General features: G+C 48.0%; 1 protein-coding gene across 2 annotated transcripts in view; it reads left to right on the top strand.

Moving 5' to 3' along the window:
* The first annotated feature begins 1303 nt into the window (after positions 1-1303).
* Fan1 (FANCD2 and FANCI associated nuclease 1) overlaps positions 1304-18855 on the top strand; it is a 29850-nt gene continuing 12298 nt past the window's right edge. The window contains exons 1-9 of one of the 2 annotated variants that reach the window (XM_004623444.2): positions 1304-2949; positions 4689-4829; positions 6592-6793; positions 8132-8365; positions 12104-12235; positions 14078-14186; positions 15485-15604; positions 17910-18074; positions 18535-18685. In XM_004623444.2, coding sequence (XP_004623501.1) covers positions 1713-2949; positions 4689-4829; positions 6592-6793; positions 8132-8365; positions 12104-12235; positions 14078-14186; positions 15485-15604; positions 17910-18074; positions 18535-18685 — 2491 coding nt within the window. In that variant the 5' untranslated portion in view covers positions 1304-1712. The remainder of the gene's footprint in view (positions 2950-4688; positions 4830-6591; positions 6794-8131; positions 8366-12103; positions 12236-14077; positions 14187-15484; positions 15605-17909; positions 18075-18534; positions 18686-18855) is intronic. The other variant, XM_023709796.1, reaches the window with a different exon arrangement.

Genomic DNA, 18855 nt, shown 5'->3' with positions numbered 1-18855 from the left:
TTTCTGATTGCTGGGATGACAGCCCTGTGCCACCACACCTGCCTAGATTCCTACTCGTAAGAAGAATGCATTCCACATCTTGTACAGCAGTTAACCACGAGGAAGAATGTATGCAATGTGTGAATTATTGAAACTGTCCTACCAAAAAAAAAAAAAAAAAGAAGAAGAATGCATTGCAGGGGACTATTTACATACATCTATAAATTAAAAGCACAATAAAATATATAAGAAACTATCTTTGGCCTAAAAACACCAGTCTCCAGAGAGAGCGAGTAAGCTAAAAAGGTAACCATGGTTACCTTGAGTTGGGTCTTACTCTTTTGTTTTTCTGTGTACTTGTCCACATATGTATGTATATATTCTTAGGACTTAATTTTGTTAGTATTTGAATTTTATGAAAATAGAATACTATATATTTTTATAAGACTTGCTTTCTCACTTGCTTGGTTTCCCTCAAATTCATTCACAATACAGTCAGCCCTCAATATCTGTGGGCTCCATGTGAATGGATTCAACTAACCACAGAGAAGAACTATTTGGAAAAACAACTGCATCTCTACTGAGCATGTACATTTCTTTCTCATTTTCTAAACAATACATATAACCTTTACATGTCATTTACATTTTAAAGTACAAATCATCTAGAAATCATTTAATGTATGCAAGTATATATGTGCACTTGAGAACATTAAGTGCAGTAAATCTGACACGCAAGCTGTTTCTCTTACAGGAGAAGCTTATAAAGAGTAAAAGAAAAGAAGTAAGGAGGTCTTTCTCAAATAGGGAATGAAGAGATGGAGTGTTTTGCTCTATATCTGCATTCATTTTTAGTTGTTTCGGGAATACAAGTATGCATCTTTATCCCAGTCTGTGTAGAGTTCATATACCACTTCCAATAAAATGTAAGACACTAGAAACGGTTACATTCGCAGTCCTCGCGCTTTTGCTGTAGTTGCCCGTCTGCGAGGTTCACAAGGCAGTGCGCTTCTCGGTGTGAAGGGAGGGGGTGCTCAGCTTCGCTGCTGGAAGCCATAGGCCTAAACTGGAAAAGAAAGGAGATCGATCACTCGAGCCTCCGCTCGCCAAGCCTATGGGATCGAGATGTGGGAGATCGGCTGGGAATGCCTGGAGCGCCGCGGCGGAGCCGAGCGGGAGGCGCGTAGCGGGCGGCGGGCGAGGGTCGCGCGTCCGGGGTCGCGCGCGGGGGAAGGCCCGGGAGTCGCGTGGCCCGGGGCTCCGCGGCGGGGGGGCCGCGCGTGTCCGCGGCGGGGGGCGGGGCGGACGGCGTCCCGCGCCTAGAGAAGGCCCCCGAGGCGGGGGTTGGGGGGCTCTGCTCCGAAAGACCCTTTTTGCAGTCGGGAATTGTAGGTCTCGAGACGGCTCCAGCTCGGCTTCCCGCCGGCGCGCTCGTCCGCAGGCGCGGGGCGCGGGCAGCCTGCCCGGTGGCTTCCAGCCCGGCTGTGCGCGGGAGCCCCGGCTGCGCAGGCCAGTGGCCCGGGCCACGCTTGCAACCCGCAGACTCGTTTTTAACCCACAGATGTTCTGTTTTCTAGGAAGAAGAGCTCGCCTAAAGGATTAACATAAGATAACGTAGCATCTTCCCTTAGATTTGTTCAAGCCGGAAAAGTAAAAGTAAACCATGCCATCTTTCGCCTCGGGCGGCGCAGCGTTACAGCCTGGATCGCGTGCTTGACCCTAACGCTGTGCTCACGATGCCAGAAGGGAAGTCTCCCGACAGAAAAAGACCCTGTAGAAACTTGTCAGCTAGCAAAACTAAAAACAGTGCCTCTATTATTTCATATTTTAACAATGCACCGCCTACTAAACTTGCCTGCCCCGTTTGTAGTAAAATGGTACCCAGGTACCACCTAAACCAGCATCTCGATGAGATGTGTGCTGACGAGGCCACCGCTGCTCTGACTGGCCCAGTGCAAGGTGGCTTGAATTCAGATTCATCCACGGTCCAGGTAACCAGCTTTAGCTTAGAAGATGTAACACCAGAGACCTTATCTCCGCCAAAGAAAAGTTTAACTCCCAGCCAGAGTGGTTTGGTGGAAGTGGGTGTAAAACACACCAGTCCCTACTTTAAGAATCATGATGCCATAGTACGCAGAAACCAAGAAGAGTTGAAAAATCATAACGTGAAAACGATTTCTTTGGGCAGCCTGTCGTCTAAACTGTCAAGAAAGTACGTGAAGGCAAAAAAGTCTCTAGTTAAGAAGGAAGAATTTGCCGGTCATTATCCGCAGAGTCCCAGTTCCACAGCTGTTAAGAGCCTGGCGGGTGACAGTTCAGAAATTGAGGATAAGGATGAAAATTTGAATAGTTCTCAAAAGGAAAACATTTTTACCTGTGATTTGGTAAAGGAAGAGAATACTCCTAAATGTATGGTAAATACTAGTAAAATAATGGAAGCTGAAAGCCAAAAGGTTACCCAGGAATGTGAGACCTTAACCTTCAGCCCTGGCTTGTCAGATAAGGCTCTCTTCGGCTTTTCACCGGGTTTAACTCTTGGAAAGGATTTCAGGTCCACTTCAGAAGACGGGCGTGTGAAACAGAGTATCAAAAGAGGTGATGAAGGAGTTGAGAAACGTGAGTTGTGTAGTTTTCAAGAAGTAGAAGTCACTGTTGCTTCAGAAGTTAAAACACTGTTGTCAGTTGCAGAGGCAGAATCTGGTTCTACCAATGACAGTGATGGTTCTAAGTGGAGCGGCGTGCAGGGACTCGTGGAGGATGAGGGAGGCCCAAGGAATGGAATGGCCTGCAGCGTTCCTGTGGAGCTGGGACCCAGCTGTGGCGTTCCTGGCGGCACCCCTGGAGCACCAGACCATCCTTACTATCTCCGCAATTTCCTCATGGTCCTGAGTGCTGTGCTAGAGAACGAAGAGGACAGGCTGCTCTTTGACGACGGGGATAAGGAGGTTATAAACAAATTTTATCAGTTGTCAGGTACCTTAGCCTGTTCGCTTCTGGTGGGTTTCCCTTTTGCTGTCCTGATTTGGGTGCCATATGATGGGTGGTGCTTCAGTGGCCACAAGGAGTCACTGTGGTTTTGTGAGTTCTCCCTGGGCCGTCAGTGGATCAAGAGCCTCCTAAGATATGGGTTATATCGAGAAAGATAGTTATGTAAAAGAGAGGATTTTGTACCTGTTGATGCCTATTCCTGCAAGCAGTATATTAATTATAATGCAACCAGCCACTTTTCCTTTTAATGCAGTGGTTGTAAAGCAGCCTTGTCCAAATTTTTAAAAAATGCAGCATGACTTAAGAAACGAACTCAGCATATTGAGCAGGTAATCAGGTTTCCTGTTAGGTTGTTTTGTTCTCATACTCCATTTCCTCAAAAATGAAAGTAAAATCAAATACAGGAAAAGCAAGCCAGCTTGGGCCATACTTTCTTACCCTCATACTTCAGATTTGTGGGTTCTATTTGTTAAAGTCAAGTTGTAGAGGAATGGAAGCTTTCCAACTTTCATTGGTGCATCTAAAACTGCTGGTGTGTGCTTCAGTGCCTTGGCAGCCCATGGTGGCTCCAGGCAGGCAGTGCCTGTGTGCAGCAGAAGCCGCCCTTGTGTGGCTACGCACTGTCAGGGCCCTGCGGAAAGGAGTCCCTTTAGGACAGCACGCACTGCTGGGTGGCCGTGCTGTCCGCTTGGTGGCCATGTCTGACTCCTCAGTAGATTAAAAAGAATCCTGAACTTTACTACTATTTGCTTTAAATCCACACAGTAGAATTATTATGGTACTCTATGTATTATTTTTTGACCAGTGAACTCTACCACTCTGGATATGTGGTTATAAAGCGTCCACAGCTTGGCTTTTCTGTTCTCACTGGAATATGGATGTAAGAATGTCACACTGGCTTTTTTATCTGGAGGGGTTGCCGTTCATTGGTTGGGTGCCGATTGCGTTCATGTGATTGGGTAGTTGGTGACTCGACGCTTCCGTTTTATTGAGGAGTAGGACCAGTTTACCTTGTGCACCTTCAGCGTATTCTTACAGATGGAGACTCGCTTGCAGTGTGTCTTAGTGTGAAAATAACTACTGCTAATTGATTTTGCCTTTTTAAAGAACAAACTGGAAAGTGAATGTTGGACATTTTAGGACTATGATTATACCATTTTAGAGTTGAATTAGAGATAATTCAAGTAATTAAGGAAACAGACTAACCAGATTCAGGAGTTTAGTATAGATCACTGAGTTAGAAATGACTGTCTTACCAAAGATAGGCATATTTTTTTGGAAAAGTTTTTTCAGGTTATTTTTAACCCAAGTAGAATAACATACTGAACTAAAAGAGAACAAAATAACTAAAATTCTAAGTAGGGCTTCTCTGAGGGAGTAGAGATGTTGTCTAGAAAAGGATGGGACTTGATTTTAGTTTTAAAATGACCAGTAATTGTGGCCTGAGTGGAACTTTTTAAATGGATTAGGCTGTAAGCTAACATCACTTTATGTAAGGAAAGAAAGTGTATTGCTAGGGGCAGGGGAGATGGCTCAGTGGAATAAGCCCTTCCCTGGCAAGCACAAGGGTCTGAGTTCAATCCCCGGTTCCGGAAAAAAAGGGTATTGCTAATAATGTCTGTTTACTTACCTAAGGTTTAAAAAATAATAGAATGTATACATTGTGGTCTTTTTTTTTTTTTAAGAAGGTAATATTTTGCAATTTTTTATTAATTTTATTGCAGCTAGTGGTCAGAAGTTATATGTAAGGCTCTTTCAACGTAAATTAACCTGGATTAAAATGAACAAGTTAGAATATGAAGAGATTGCTCAAGACTTAACACCCGTGATTGAGGAATTGCGCCACGCGGGCTTTCTACAGACAGGTATGTGTGGTAGGAAGCTGTGAAGTGGAAATGTGGCCTGCCGGTCCCAGATTCTGCTGAATAATGGTGACATTCAGCTGATGGCAGCTACTGGTTGTGCCTGGAAAGTAGTAATTCCCTGTTTTTCTAGTTTTTATTCTAGGGTAATAATTCCTGTGATGCAAAAGCCGTTCGTAGCTTGGGCTAAAACTACAGTGGCACTCACTTACCGCAGAGATTATGTTCTAGACACCCGTGTGACAAGTAAAAATCAGCAAAGTAGCGACATTGTATTTATTTTAGTATTTATATTTTAAGACTTTATAAACCCCTCCCATGCTCTTATGAACCTTTCGCACACTTCTGAAAACACTTGTAATGTTCTTAACCATTTTCTAAACTTGTAAACTTAACCTAATTTTAACAACATATATATACTGTACATTACTACAAAATCCTGTGATATAGGGAAAAATCCGTGATAAATAATTTAGGTTAATATTTTTTGAAAACCTGTGAAGCAGTGAGTTCGTAAAAGTCAAACTGTGAAATAGTGAGGGGCTACTGTAATATGATAGCGAAGAGTTATCTTTGCTTTCCTGCCTGGCGCGGGTTTATAACCGTAAGGTCGCCTAGTATACCACAGAAGAAATACATTTCTCTTCAGCTTTTCCAGCAAGAACCCGAGTCACCTCATGCAGATTCCCGCCTTCATGTAAGCATAAAGCTGCCTTCTTGGCAGTCAGTATTGCCTCTGCAGTCTTCATCCGCCCCCATATGCACACACATACAGCTTTCATACCCTGATTGCCTGCAGAATTGTTTCATTGATTTAAACTCCTGTGAGTACTGGGGACTCTGTCCTCTCCGGTGAAGCCTGTGGTCTTACTATAGCATTAAGTACCTATCCGCACAGTGCTGTTTGGAAAATTAGCTGCAAGGATCATGAACGATGAGCGCTTTGGGCTCAGATTGCTGATGTTTTACACAAAGCAAGTGAGACCAGGTGGTTTCTTTGGAGTAGAGTTTGTAGTTGGGAACAGCAGGTAAAGAGGAACCTAGGGTCAGTGGCAGGGTGGGGCTCGGAAGGATGAGATGGAAAGTGCTAGGTGGAGATTCCTCCTGGCTCGGGGAAGGAGATTGACGCGTGTAATTGTTACTAAGCAGTGGCTTCTTGCACATAAGCGCGTTGTTTACTGTGGTGTGCGCAGGGTCTTAGAACTGTGAGCACACAGTGCACAGAGGGAGCATCATGCTGTTTGGAAGAAGACACCATCCGACCCTGAGAATATGGCAGAGACCAGCCGGTCTGACCCAGCCACGTGCCTAGAGCCTAGGGTGATGTCTGGGACCCAGAATGGCAGGGCGCAGCCCCGGCTAGAGTGAGCGAGCCCTGGAAGGCCTCCCAGCCTATAGCACATGGGCAGGGGGTGGGCTCGGGGAGAAGAGAGCTGGTGATCGGTGTCTTTGGCCTGCTTGGGCAAGGTCTCGTTGAAGATTTCGTGATGAGAAAGACAGGGAAAGTGTACTCCAGTAAGCTTTTAAACAGGACGTCCGAGCCGTAATGGCTATTCCTGTCTTCTTTGTTATAGTCATGTTGTCTTTTAGTTTTTAGTGAGAAATTTTCTTATTCTTGCCAAACTAGTTTTTGGTTTCAGTAAAAACTGTACAGTGAACTTTCATTGTCTATTGATCTAGCTAAGCTTTTTCCTCAAGTAAAGCTACAAAATACTTAAATTCTTTAACAGTTTAAATTTGTTTTTGTTCTTGTTAACTCTTTTAGAATCTGAGTTACAAGAACTCTCGGAAGTCCTTGAACTCCTTTCTGCTCCTGAGCTGAAAGCCCTGGCCAAGACCTTCCACCTGGTGAATCCCAGCGGGCCGAAGCAGCAGCTGGTGGATGCCTTTCTGAGACTGGCCAAGCAGCGTTCCGTCTGCACTTGGGGCAAGAGTCAGCCTGGAATTGGAGCTGTGATCTTAAAAAGGTTTTTGGCTATTCAAATGAAAGCATGTACAGCTTTGTCAGCTGGGCTGGGCCAAGGAAGAGTACCTGCCTAGCCTTGTAAGCCCCAAGTGTGATCCCCAGCATTGGGAAGAAACCAAAAAGTTCATAGCTTGTTACTTTATTATTATAGATTATTTACTTTTCTGAATTATAATTGTTTATTTTGGTTGGAATTAGATTGAAAAGTGTGGAGGAACCTTAATTATAGTACCCTGGCTTCTTTCTTTGCTTATTATTCAAAACTTACGTTCGAAGTCCTTTCTAATTTCAAGGACCAAGGAAAATCAGTAGGCAGTAGGACAGAGACAATGGGCCTTAGAAAGTTTTAACTTTGTTCTCCTTAGTACAGCTGTTTAGTCAGGTTTTTAAGTAATGAGTTTTTGTTGACATGTAGTTTTAATGCGCAAGGCCTCATGCATGCTAGGCAAGCATAACATTCTCAAGACTTTTTTACTTACACTAAAATCCTTTAAGATTGTACTTGTTTCTTCATTTTGATGTAATTACCAGCAGAATTTGAGAGTTTCCAGTAGATCCAAAGTAGGGCAGTTCCTGGTTATCTTTCTCTACTGCCCTCATGAGGATTAAAATGATGTTACTTGTACTTTTTCAATCCTGGTAGAGAATCACTGCTTGGTTGTCCATGTTTAATGTTTCCTCTTGCAGCCCAGGGCATCCCTGGGGCTCTGTCTGCTGATGGAGGAGGTGAGCAGTCCTCCTCCCTCCTCCCCCTCTTCTTTCCTTCCTTTGCACCTCTAAGGGGGATGTGCATGTGAGGCGAGTGGTTCTCCATTGAACTCCACCGCAGCCCTGAAGTGGGCGTTTTGGGCGGTCTGTAAGGTGAATGTACTTAATGAAATGGGAGCTTGTTGGGGATCCAGCTCTCCCCATCGGTCTCTGGCAATGCCTGAGAATGTTTTGATTGCTGCCACGGGAGACCTTGGTGCTACTGGAGGCCGGGGATGCCTCCGAGCGCCTGTAACTCCCGGGATGGGCCCTACAACAGAAAAATCATGCAGCCTGAATGTCAGGAGTGCTGGGCTTGAGGAGTCCTGCTATTGCTAGAGTAAATTGCTGGAGTTCAGGGCGCCCTCGCTGCTCTAGATCTAAACCTCCACGCTTACCTTGCAGGCATCCAGAATTGCACTGAATTCACTCTAGGATTACCCTGCCTCAGCCTTCCAGAGGGTTGGAATTATAGGCGTGTATCAGTATACCCAGGGTCATTTAACTTTACATTACCTGAAAATAATTTGTAAGATATGATATGCAAATGCTTCAAAACCAGAAAAGTGTTCCTGTGATGCACATTTTTCAGAGCTAAAGGCCTAGCCGGACAGTCACTACGGATCTGCAAAGGTCCCAGGGCTGTGTTTGCTCGGATCTTACTCCTGTTTTCATTGCCTGACTCTGTGGAAGATGAAGAAGGAGCTTGTGGAGGTCAGGGTCAGCTCTGTACTGTGCTTTTGGTCACTCTTGGCCGGGTGGAGTTTCCTACTTACACCATCAATCGGAAAACTCAAATCTTCCAAGACAGAGAGGATCTTATCAGGTAAGATCATGTTAACTCACCACAATGTCTATTAAAATTTAATGAAAGATTTTATCATTTTTCCTTCCAGGCAAAGAAATATTAGCTCCACAGCCAAATATGTTTTTTTTTTTTAATTATTTATTTATTTATTTGTGTGTGTGTGTGTGTGTGTGTGTGTGGCCAGCTCAGCCCACCAGGGGGCGGGGCTGGCTGGCATGTGGTGCTGGGGGATTGAACTGCGGTCCCTGATGCTTTGCCAAGCTTGTTCCAAGTAGGTGCTTTAGACCACTGAGCCATCTCACCAGCCCCCCAATTATGTTTTGAAGCATATAGTATTTAATTATCTTTTTGCCTTACTTGAAGGCATTTTTAAGTCTCCAGGGAGAACGTATGTGAATTTATTTTTTAATTTTTTTGTGGTACCGTGGAGTGCGCTCAGGACCTTCTGCTTGCCAGGCAAGTGCTTATTCTACTGAGCTATCTCCCCGGCCCTCGAGGGAGAATGTCGCACTGTGCACAGATGTAGGTCGCCAGAGGCAGCAGGCTCTGAGGCAGCACTACAGACGCGTCCCTCTTCTGCTCCCAGGCAGCCTTGGCGGGAAGCACTTGTGCAGAGACACTGGCCAAGCCTGCCTGTAGGTATTTCGTTAGCATGCTCCAGGCAGAAGAGGAGTGTTCTCCACTTAGTAAAACTTCCATAAATCTAGTAATAATTTGTACACAGTTTATTAGAGTAATGTATGTGGTAAATGCGAGGTTTTCACTAGTAATAATTTGTGTACTGTGTATTACAATTCCATACATGATATTAGGAATTTTCACTGATTTATATTAGTACTTGCATTGAATCAAAATATTACTTTGATCGGCAAACTAGATTTTGATAAAGAATAGTGTAGTTCTTCCAGAAAGAAAAGAAAAACACTTGGACTTCCTTTATAATAAAAATGATTTTGGATTTCTTAAAATGTCACGTTAGATTCTTGATTTAAATTTTTAACTGAAATTTAGCCAAAATGGATTCAGATCCTTGCTTTCGGGAAAGTTCTTTCAGCGTTGTATTGAGTAGCTCTATGCTTTAAGAAGAAAGTCACAGAGCTAACTGAATCAAAGCAGTACACTCATTTTCGCCCATTCACCTCAACTGTCAGGTAGCTCTTTTCCTTAATCAGACGTAACTTTCAGATTCTGATTCAGTTACTCAGAGTAACTTTCTTAGCCAAACCTCCAAACGCGAGTAGCTCTTCCAGTTTTGTTTTGTTTTAATGCGATACCAGGGATTGAACTCAGGACCTTGCACTTGCCAGGCAGGCGCTTATTCTTCTGAACTGTCTCCCCAGCCCCATGAGTAGCTCTTCTTACCCTGTTTTCAGTCGTCTCATGTTTTTTCATTGTTTGCAGGGGCTTTGTACTTTTCTTCTGTGTGGAGCTGTGTGCTCTGAAGCCAAGGTGCAGTTTCACTAAACTGATGGATTTTAAATCTACTCTGTGCCTCAGTTTCTTCCTCTATAAAATGGGGAGAATTAACAGTCTCTTACAGATAGGTGTAGCTACATGGATGGTACCTAGTAGATGTTAGTTATTTTTATAATGACTGTTCTGTTTGAGGGGTTCTGTCTGTAGTTCTGTGGTTGACAAAATATAGTTCATAAGTTCATAAGTGAGGGGACCCTGGCAAAAAAGTAAGTCATCACCTGTCCTTTCTACAAGCTAGGTGAGCTGTAATAAAATATTAAAACTCCCTTTGCAGTACAAAGGCCTTAGTATGTATATGCAGTTGGGTCTGACTGACTCGGGAAGGGTCATCAGATACAAAACCTGAAAATCTGATGCCTGGCCCAGGGGCCCCTTTTTGCTCACTTCTGTACTTGAGAGGATTGATCTTCATTATTCAGTAAAAATGAGTTGAGGGCCAAGTGCTATCCCCAGGTGGAGGGGTTGGGGCAGTGAGCAACATGGGGCCGTTGCCATGATGGGGTACATCTCACCACAGAGCTGGGTGCTCAACAGAGGGACTGTGGTGTCTGAAAAGTGGTGTAGCACCTGGGTCGGCCAGCCAAGTTCAGCCCCACGATGGAGAGTGGCAGGGCGTGGCCCCTGAGGTGACACTGGCCATGAGAGTTGAGAATGAGAAAGAGGAGCCCGTCAGGCGCTGGGTGCCTGCATCCAGGCAGAGAGGTGAGCTGAGGAGGTGGGAAGGGCTGGCCGAGGTGGAAGACCTCAGGGCACCCCTTCTAAAGCCCTGGTAGGCAGCAGTTCAGAGGGAAGTCACACGGACTGGGGCCAGAGGGGCAGAGGATGCTCAGCCGCAGAGCCCTGCTGCCGGACGGAGTCTGTTCTCTGAGCAGTCGGAAGCTTTCAAGAGGTTAGGCCAGTGAGCGACCAGTTCCTGTGTTTAACCAAAGCAGCCCACGACTGAGAGGAGAAACTGCAGAACGCTGTTTCCCCTTGGTGGAGGTGGTCCAGGTGAAGGATGGCCATGGCCGTCCAGACTAGGCTCGTGACAGGAGAAGTGAGACCGGTGACTCTGTCTGGGATAGTTTAGAGTACAAAAGACTGGTTTGTGATTAAACATAGGAAGAAGGGGGGAGCGGCTCAAGGATGGCTCTGGTGTTCTGCGGTGGGGTGCCAGGGACTGTGGGAGGTGGCACGGTCCTGGGGGTCAGTTTGGGGCTCCTTAGCTGTTTCACTAGTGCTGTTCTGTGTGGCCTTGGACATGCTGTCGGGAGCTCAGGAATGGGTCCAGGCTAGCTGGAGAACTGAGAGAGTCATTGGCCTGTGACTGGTGCTTCAAGCTGTGGCGGTGCATGAGGTGCCGGAGGGAGAGGAGAGCACAATTCCCTGGGCAGCCAGCCTTCAGCTCCCAGGTGGAGAGGAGCAGCAGCCAGGAGGCAGGAAGACACGTCAGCAGGCGCAGTCGACTCAGAAGCCTGAGAAGAAAGCGTCCCGGAGATGAGTGGTCACTCCCCTGAAGTTGGAGAGGCGGCTGAGGGAACAGGCTCAGAGCACGGTGCTCGTCAGGCTCGGCAGTTCCCCTTTTCTTACAACCTCAGAATCAGCTGTCCAGTAGCGTATAACAGAATAATTCAACCTAAGAGTTTGTGAGGACATTTTTCTGTTTGGAGGAAATTCTTTTCTCAATGTACAATGTTTGTGTACACTGATATTATATACTTTTCTTTTAGATGTGAGCTCGTAGTACAGTGAATACTCAAAGCGTTGCAGAATCCACTGGTCACGTGTCCTTTCTGGTAGCTAGAGGAGCAGTGAAGCCATGCGCCTTTGGTTAGGTGGTTTGATAAAATTTCAGTGTTGCTGTCTTTTAGGCTGTGTCCCTGAGGTTATTCTTGAAGTATCCTAGGTGAGTCTCTTCGCTTGCTTAGCGTCCTTCCGGCTACATCTGATTAGGAATGATGAATCAGTGTCCTGCTGTGATTCTGGGGTCGGCTGTGCATTCACCTGGTGGTCACCAAAGGAATGAATGCGCAAGCCTGGGATGATGGGCTGACCAGCGTCGTGTAATGGGGCTTGGGGCATGACGGAGTCCTGTGGTGCAACCAAAGTTTCCTTATTGCCAGGCAGCCTCTCTGAGCTCTTCTGGGCCCTTCCAGTGGGGCAGTTAGGTTAAATTATGACTTAACCTTCAGATTTCAAAAGGCGTGATTTGTTTCTTCGGAGTGTGGTCTGGTGGCTGGGATGTGGTCATTTTGATGGGAATACTCCTTGCATTTGAAACTCGGGTGGTGTCTCCCCCAGATACGCAGCGGCTGCGCACACGCTGAGTGACATTTCTGCCGCCATGGCCAGTGGGAACTGGGAAGAAGCTAAGGAGCTCTCTGACAGTGCCAAGAGGGAGTGGAACAAGCTGAAAAACCACCCTTCCCTGAGGTAAAACTTGTCTTTTTTGGCACTAAGGTGGAACTCCGGCCTTGTACATGCTGGGGAAGTGCTCAGCCAGTGAGTTATTTTTAGGTACCTGCCAACATTTACTTGTGACCACCTTCCTTCTAACCTCTTTGGAGATTTTATTCAAAAAGAATGTACTCCTTTTGCTTTGCAGTCACATAAATGGCAGAAGTGGAATTTTCTGCCCTCTTTGCATAGCATTCAGAGTGCTATGTGAAATCGAAGGCAATAGCAAGAGTTTAAAGTGAACTTTATGTCACTCAGAGGTTTGGGCAGTGGACATTTGGCTTTTAGCTTGCCAGTGTCTTTCAGGGTGTGGCCTCCCAGAGCCATGCAGAGCTGACTTTACTCATGAGGGTGCAGACTGCGTGGTGGTCTAGTGGGACCCCAGGTCCATGGTGTTTGCAGAGACAGTCCAAGTGAGCATTCACTCAGGCAGTTCTGAGAGCGGGGTGCGGTCTTCTTTTGTTCTGCCTCGTAAATCTTTAGGGACCTGCAGCGCTGTGGAAGATTTTTCCTTTGTTGATGTATAGTGATGAGAAAACTAAGATTTTCCAGGGCTGCTTTTATGAAAATGTTTGGGATACACATTTTATAAAAAATAATGTTGACGTAAAAGTCATAGCCAGAAAATTAGAAGATAGATTACTGAAGAGCAGAAATTGCTAAGCTTCGATGAAAAACCAGGTGGTCAGTTTTGGAAGCTGGGCAGGCCCGGGAGCTCTGGGCAGCGACCTCCTGTGCCATCGCGGTGCAGCGTCGGACGCGGGCAGGGCACCGGAGAGAACACGGCTGTGTCTGAACGCTGCTCCTGCACACGGAGGTTTTAGTTCAGTAACCGTCCACATCCAAAGTACTGTTCTCCTATGAATGCATTTCATGTATTCAAAATGGTAAAGACCTGGAGGAAAGGTGGGGAAGCAGTCGTCTGTGAGCGGTGAGGCCAGTTAGCTGTAAGAAGGTCTGTGTGCTCTGACGTGGCAGTGTGAACATAGAGAGCGGTTGTGGGTTATGCGCTCAGAAGATTAAAAGGAAGCGTTTTGAATGTTGGGCCGTAATGAAGTGATAAATGTTGGAGGAGATAGACAGGTTTGATCTGCTCACAGAATGGATGTATGCAATGAAACATTGTGTAGTACCCCATTATGTATGAGTATGTACAATTTTTATGTTTTTCTGTATCAAAAAATGTAAGGGCCGGCCAGATAGCTCAGTAGATTGAAGTGCCTGCCTGCTTAGGCAGAGCACAGGGACTGGGGTTCGGTCTCTGGCCTGCAGTGCCATCCCCGCCCCCTGCGGTGCTCTGAGAGGGCTAGTGAGTCTGGGCGTGGTGGTGTGCACCTGTAATCCCAGCGCTTGGAAGGCTGAAAACAGGAGGATCACTATGAGTCTGATCTGTGTAGTGAGACCCTGTATTAAATACATAAAAAATTTAAGAAATAGCCATACATTCAGAAAGGTAAATAGTAAAGTGCATTTTGAAGTAATCATTTAGAAAGGCACAACCATTTTGCTTGTTTGGAGGGCTGGGAAAATTAGGGGGACTGGCCCTGGGCCCTGGGCTGGCTTGCTGACCTTTGTTTACAGTGTTGCCAGTTCTCCTCTCAGGTCGTCATCTGAGAGATTGGGACAGGCTGGCTGGCTACAGAACTGTGGAGTTGGGGGTGAAGAAAATTGTATGGAGCTAAAAGTAGGTGGACTATAGCTTCTCAGTAGAATTCAGCGTTCTTTGCCATTTCTTGTAGTTGTCATACAACAAATAAACTAATTTGTTAACCACCATTGCTTGTTATAGTTACTAACTGCTGTATATTTTCTCTCCAGGTACCACGAGGATTTACCACTCTTCCTGCGGTGCTTTACTGTTGGCTGGATTTACACGCGGATTTTGTCTCGGTCTGTTGAGATACTGCAGAGACTTCACATGTATGAGGTTAGAGCTCTGTCCCTGCCTCCCCTCGCTGGCCCTGACACCGGGTGGGGACCCTCCTGAGCTCTCAGCGTTGCCTGTGCTTGATCGGCACGTAGTAGTACAGTGAAAGCACAGCTGATGCGGGAGCCTGCTGTCAGGTTAGCAGAGACTGCTGGCGACCAGCATCTGCTGTATCCAGCCGCGAGCTGAGGATGTCCAGAGAACTTGGGTCATGGACAGGCCTGCCCGGAAGCCCTGGCGGGTGTCTCTGGCCTGAGCTGAATCTCTTTCAGGACTCAGTGCGTCACTTGGGAGCTTCCCTACAGTCTCTGGGGCTGAAATCTCACATCTCTTTGTATCGCCATGTGCGCTGTCCCAAGTGGTCTAAAAATAATTTATAGTTTTGTGTCAGAAATGTGGTCATAGGCCGGCCAGATAGCTCAGCGGATTAAAGCGCCTGTTTAGGCAGAAGACAGTGGCCGGGTTCGATCCCCAGTGTACTGTGCCAGCCCTGCCCCTGGGGTGTGGTGAAATGGCGATTGAGACTGGGTGTGGTGGCACACACCTGTAATCCCAGTGCTTAGGAGGCTGAAATCAGAATTACTATGATCTGATTTACGTAGTGAGACCCTATAGACCCTGCAGACGCTACCAAATACATAAAGAAAAGAAATGTGATCGTATAACAAGCGTTGTGAAGTTCCCAGTATTTCCTTTTGTTGCATTTGATATTTCAGTATCAGAAAGTCCTGTTTTAAAATAATGGTTATGTCACGTTGACTTTTCAACTTGGGGCCTGGGAAGCTTAGGTGGGTCTGTGGGCGGGCTGTAGGGAGCCTCGAATCTCCAAATTGCATGTATACAAGCGTTTATGCATTTTCTTGGTAATCTTTCAAAGAGGTGTATGAACCACAAAAGATGAGCATAAAGAATGAACAGTTGGTGCATAAATCTAGACCAGAAGATCTCCCTGCCTACGTGGGGTATCTGAACGAGACCACCCTTTGTTACTGTTCTGTCTTCCCCCAATCTCTCCCTCTCTGAGCCTGGCCCAGAGCTTGGTCCCATAGGGCTCTGTGCTGGCCTGCGTGACCTGCGGAGAACACGGCTGAAGGCTTGGTGCCAGGGTGCAAGGGCCTGGGGCACGCTAGGAGTACCGCAGGGAGCTCGGGCCCACAGGTGGCTTGTCATGGTCCTGGGCTGCAGACTGGAGAGATACCCCGCATAAATACTCTTTGCCAATCCTTTTGGCTTCTGAATATAATTGCAGTTGATTGTTTTAGAGTCTAGTGTGCTGTCTTTGTTACTGTTGGCAATAGGAATCCGTGGCGGAACTCGAAAACCTTTTGTCTCAGGCAAGTTACTGTCCCGACAGCAGAGGCCGATGGTGGGATCGACTGGCTCTTAACCTGCACCAGCACCTGAAGCGCCTGGAACCGGTACTCAGGAGGACGCTGTCATAGTCACCCTCCCTTTATTGGACACTGTCCCCAACACCCACAGCTCAAAGGAGGAGCGGTTTGTTGTGGCTCACAGTTTCCACCTGTGATTTGCCAGGCCAGGCAGAAGGGCCTGGCGGAAGAGCCTAGAGGGAGACAGCTGTGCGGAGCGTGGCAACAGGGAGCAGAGGGACGGGAGGGGGGTGCTCAGGGTGCAGCTGGGGGGAGAGACCTGGGAGCTCCAGCCAGGCCAGCCCCCTGCAGGCCCCACCTCCAGCAGCACAGTCGGCCGCTGAGCGATCCAGGACAGACCCCTGACAACGAGAGTGCCTGATGATCCAGGCACCTTCCACATGCATGAGGGCTTTGGGGGACGTTTCAGATCTACACTGTAACAGAGATCTGAAGCTCTTCTGTTAGATGAACTTTTTTAAATAGAGCAAACTCTAAACTTTCTCTTTTTTAAATGTCTTCTCTTTTGTTCTTTTCACACTGAGGATCAAAGCCAGGGCCTGACACGTGCGAAGTGGACACTTTACCACTGCGCTACAAAACCAGTTAGAACATTGCTTTCTTTTCTTGGCATTTTCCAACCCCCAGAGACATAGCAGGGATGACATTAGTACAAGCATTACGATGAAGACAGGAGGCCTCTCGCTCCCTTTACTGACGGTGGCGCTTTGCTGGCAGTTCATATCTAGGAATCAAGGCAGAGGGAGGGTGCGATGTCTTGGCCTTCAGCAGGTGTCAGCGAGGTTTTGGGTTTTTGGTGTTTTTAGTACTGGGGGTCAGACTCAGGACTTTGTGCAAATGCTCTGCCACGGGGCTACGTGTACAGCGGATTCTTCTTCTTGGAAATGGTAATTTATTTATTGTGTGAGATCTCTAGGGAGAGAGGCTGAATAAAACATTCCTTTCCTTATCTTGGTACAGGTGCTTGGAGAGCAGCGCTGTGGCCTTGTGAGGTGCTTTGCTCCTCCTTGGACGAGTGTCTGACCAGCCCTGAGCAGGCTGCCTGCCTCCAGGGCACCAGGGCTCTGCGGGTTCTTGGGGCTCAGGCAGAAGGATCCTGTTGCTGCAGGGAGCAGGCAGGGCGGGCGGCCACAGTGGCTCTTTGTGTAGCTGCTGACAGTCCCCTCCTGTCTCCGTCCCAGCCCTGCATTCGAGTTGAATGGAGGGGCCTGTGCCTCTGGGAGGTTTTATTTTTTCCAGTGGCACACCAAGTGAATCAGAGTGGTGTAGGAGTGGGAAAAAATTGGCCATGGAATGTGGAACTATGACATGGTGTTTTCATTGCCCTACACTGAAGAGTGCCTTGTTACCTCAGGTGCCCGCGACACGTGGGTGGGAGCTGTGTGCTGCTGTGGAGGTGGCGTGGAGCCGGTGCCCCCGGGTGTGGTGGGGCCAAGGCGGCCGGGGGCTCCGGGGGCCGGGAGCTGGGCTGGGCGGGAGCGGGCTGTGGGCGCTGCCTCCTCCTCCGAGCGCCTGCTCTCAGCTCTGTGCTCGCACGCAGGCGCCGTGTGGCGGCAGGCCTGAGCGCGCTTTGGTGCGGACAAACCTCGTCCCTCTTGCCTGCTGCCCGCCCGAGGCGCTCCTTCTGGTGACCTTCTTACCGTGCCTGCCCCTGCAGAGCACCAGGCAGCCAGCAGGGCTCGGGGCCGCAGCAGCGAGGCCTGCCCTTGCCCTCTCACAGACTTCTGCTCTCTGTCCCTGCTAGGGATAGCGTGCGCCACTCTGCCCTGGTCACTTTGTGACTCCATTTGCGCTTCAGCTCCTTGTGGCCTGAGCCTTCATTGATTTTTTTTAGTTTCCCTTTATACTTTTTCTTTTGTGATAAGATATATGTAGCAGACATCAAGTTTATCATTTGAACAATGTTTGAGTGAAATTCAGCGACGTTAATTGTATGCACAGTGTTTTACAGCCATCAGCGCTGTCTCTGTTATCCCAAACAGAAATTCTGTAGGCATGAAGCAGCTGTACTCCATCCCCGCTTCCAGTCCCTGCTACCTCCCAGCTCCTTCCTGTCTCTGTGGACAGGCCTGCTCTGGGTGGTTAATGGCCTCTTGTCATGTAGTCTATTTCACTGAGCATGTTTCCAGCCTACATCCGTGTTGCAGCATGCAGCACTTTATTCCTTTTCATGGCTGAGTGATACTCCATTGTGCATGTTGACCGAGTTAGCCGATCATCCAGAGATGGACACTGGGGCTGCTAGCAAACCGAGTCATTAGAAGCGGGGTTTCCTGTCGGGTTTTCCTGTCGGGCCTTCTGGGATCCTGATGCGTGATGCCTTGTTTGCCAGGCTGTCAGGTGCATCATCAAAGGGCTGGCGGATCCAGAAGTAAGGACAGGGCACCGCCTTTCACTCTATCAGAGAGCCATGCGCCTGCGGGAGTCCCCGAGCTGTAAGAAGTACAAGCATCTCTTCCGCCAGCTGCCAGAAATAGCAGTGGAAGACGTGAAGCACGTGAGTGTTCAGTGTTGGTTGGGCGCTGGTCCTCGGCCCAGGGCCTTGCGCGTGGGAGTGTACGCCACATGCGCACGTGCTGGACCGCAGGGCTGCATCCCAGAGCCCCCTGGGTGCTTGGCACTGGAGCGTGTCACCTTGATTTTTTAAGAGCAGATTTAGTGTGTACTTTCTTCTGACCTGAGAAACTGGGAGGCTCGTTCCTGACAGTGATGTGCTCACTGCTCACGCTGTCACCCTAGAGCCCTCCTCCCTGATGAGACTGCTGGGGGAACTGTGTTGCTGTGGTGACAGGCGCCCTCCAGCGGCAGGGCTGGGACCTGTCCCACTCTAGCGTGGGTCATGTTTCACTCTCAGTACGTGGCTGTGAGGGAAGGAAGCTTGTTCTAAGGAAACTTGAGGCAGTTTTTCAGGGCTTCATCGAGACTGGGCTGACAGATGCCTTTCTGCTGCATCCTAGGTGACCATCACGGGCAGGCTGTGCCCTCAGCATGGAATGGGCAAGTCCACATTTGTCGTGGAGTCTGGGGACACTGCTGCCCCCACCACAGTCCTGTGCTCTGTGGAGGAGCTGGCGCTGGACCACTACAGACGCCACGGCTTTGACCAGGGTGAGCTGACATCGTTTCTCCCCTCCTTTCAGTGTGCACGTGGTGAACAGTGTTTCTGTGGACGTTCCGGTGGTGGCTCATTGTGTTCACTGGCTCGGCCCACGAGAGGAAGCACTGTTGACTAGCAATGTTTGGCAGAGAAACTTAGCAGCTACGTTTCAGAGAGGTCC

This window comes from Octodon degus, unplaced genomic scaffold (genome assembly GCF_000260255.1).
Source record: "Octodon degus isolate 3935 unplaced genomic scaffold, OctDeg1.0 scaffold00002, whole genome shotgun sequence".
NCBI classification, from domain to species: domain Eukaryota; kingdom Metazoa; phylum Chordata; class Mammalia; order Rodentia; family Octodontidae; genus Octodon; species Octodon degus.
This window is presented reverse-complemented; position numbering and strand designations above follow the sequence as displayed.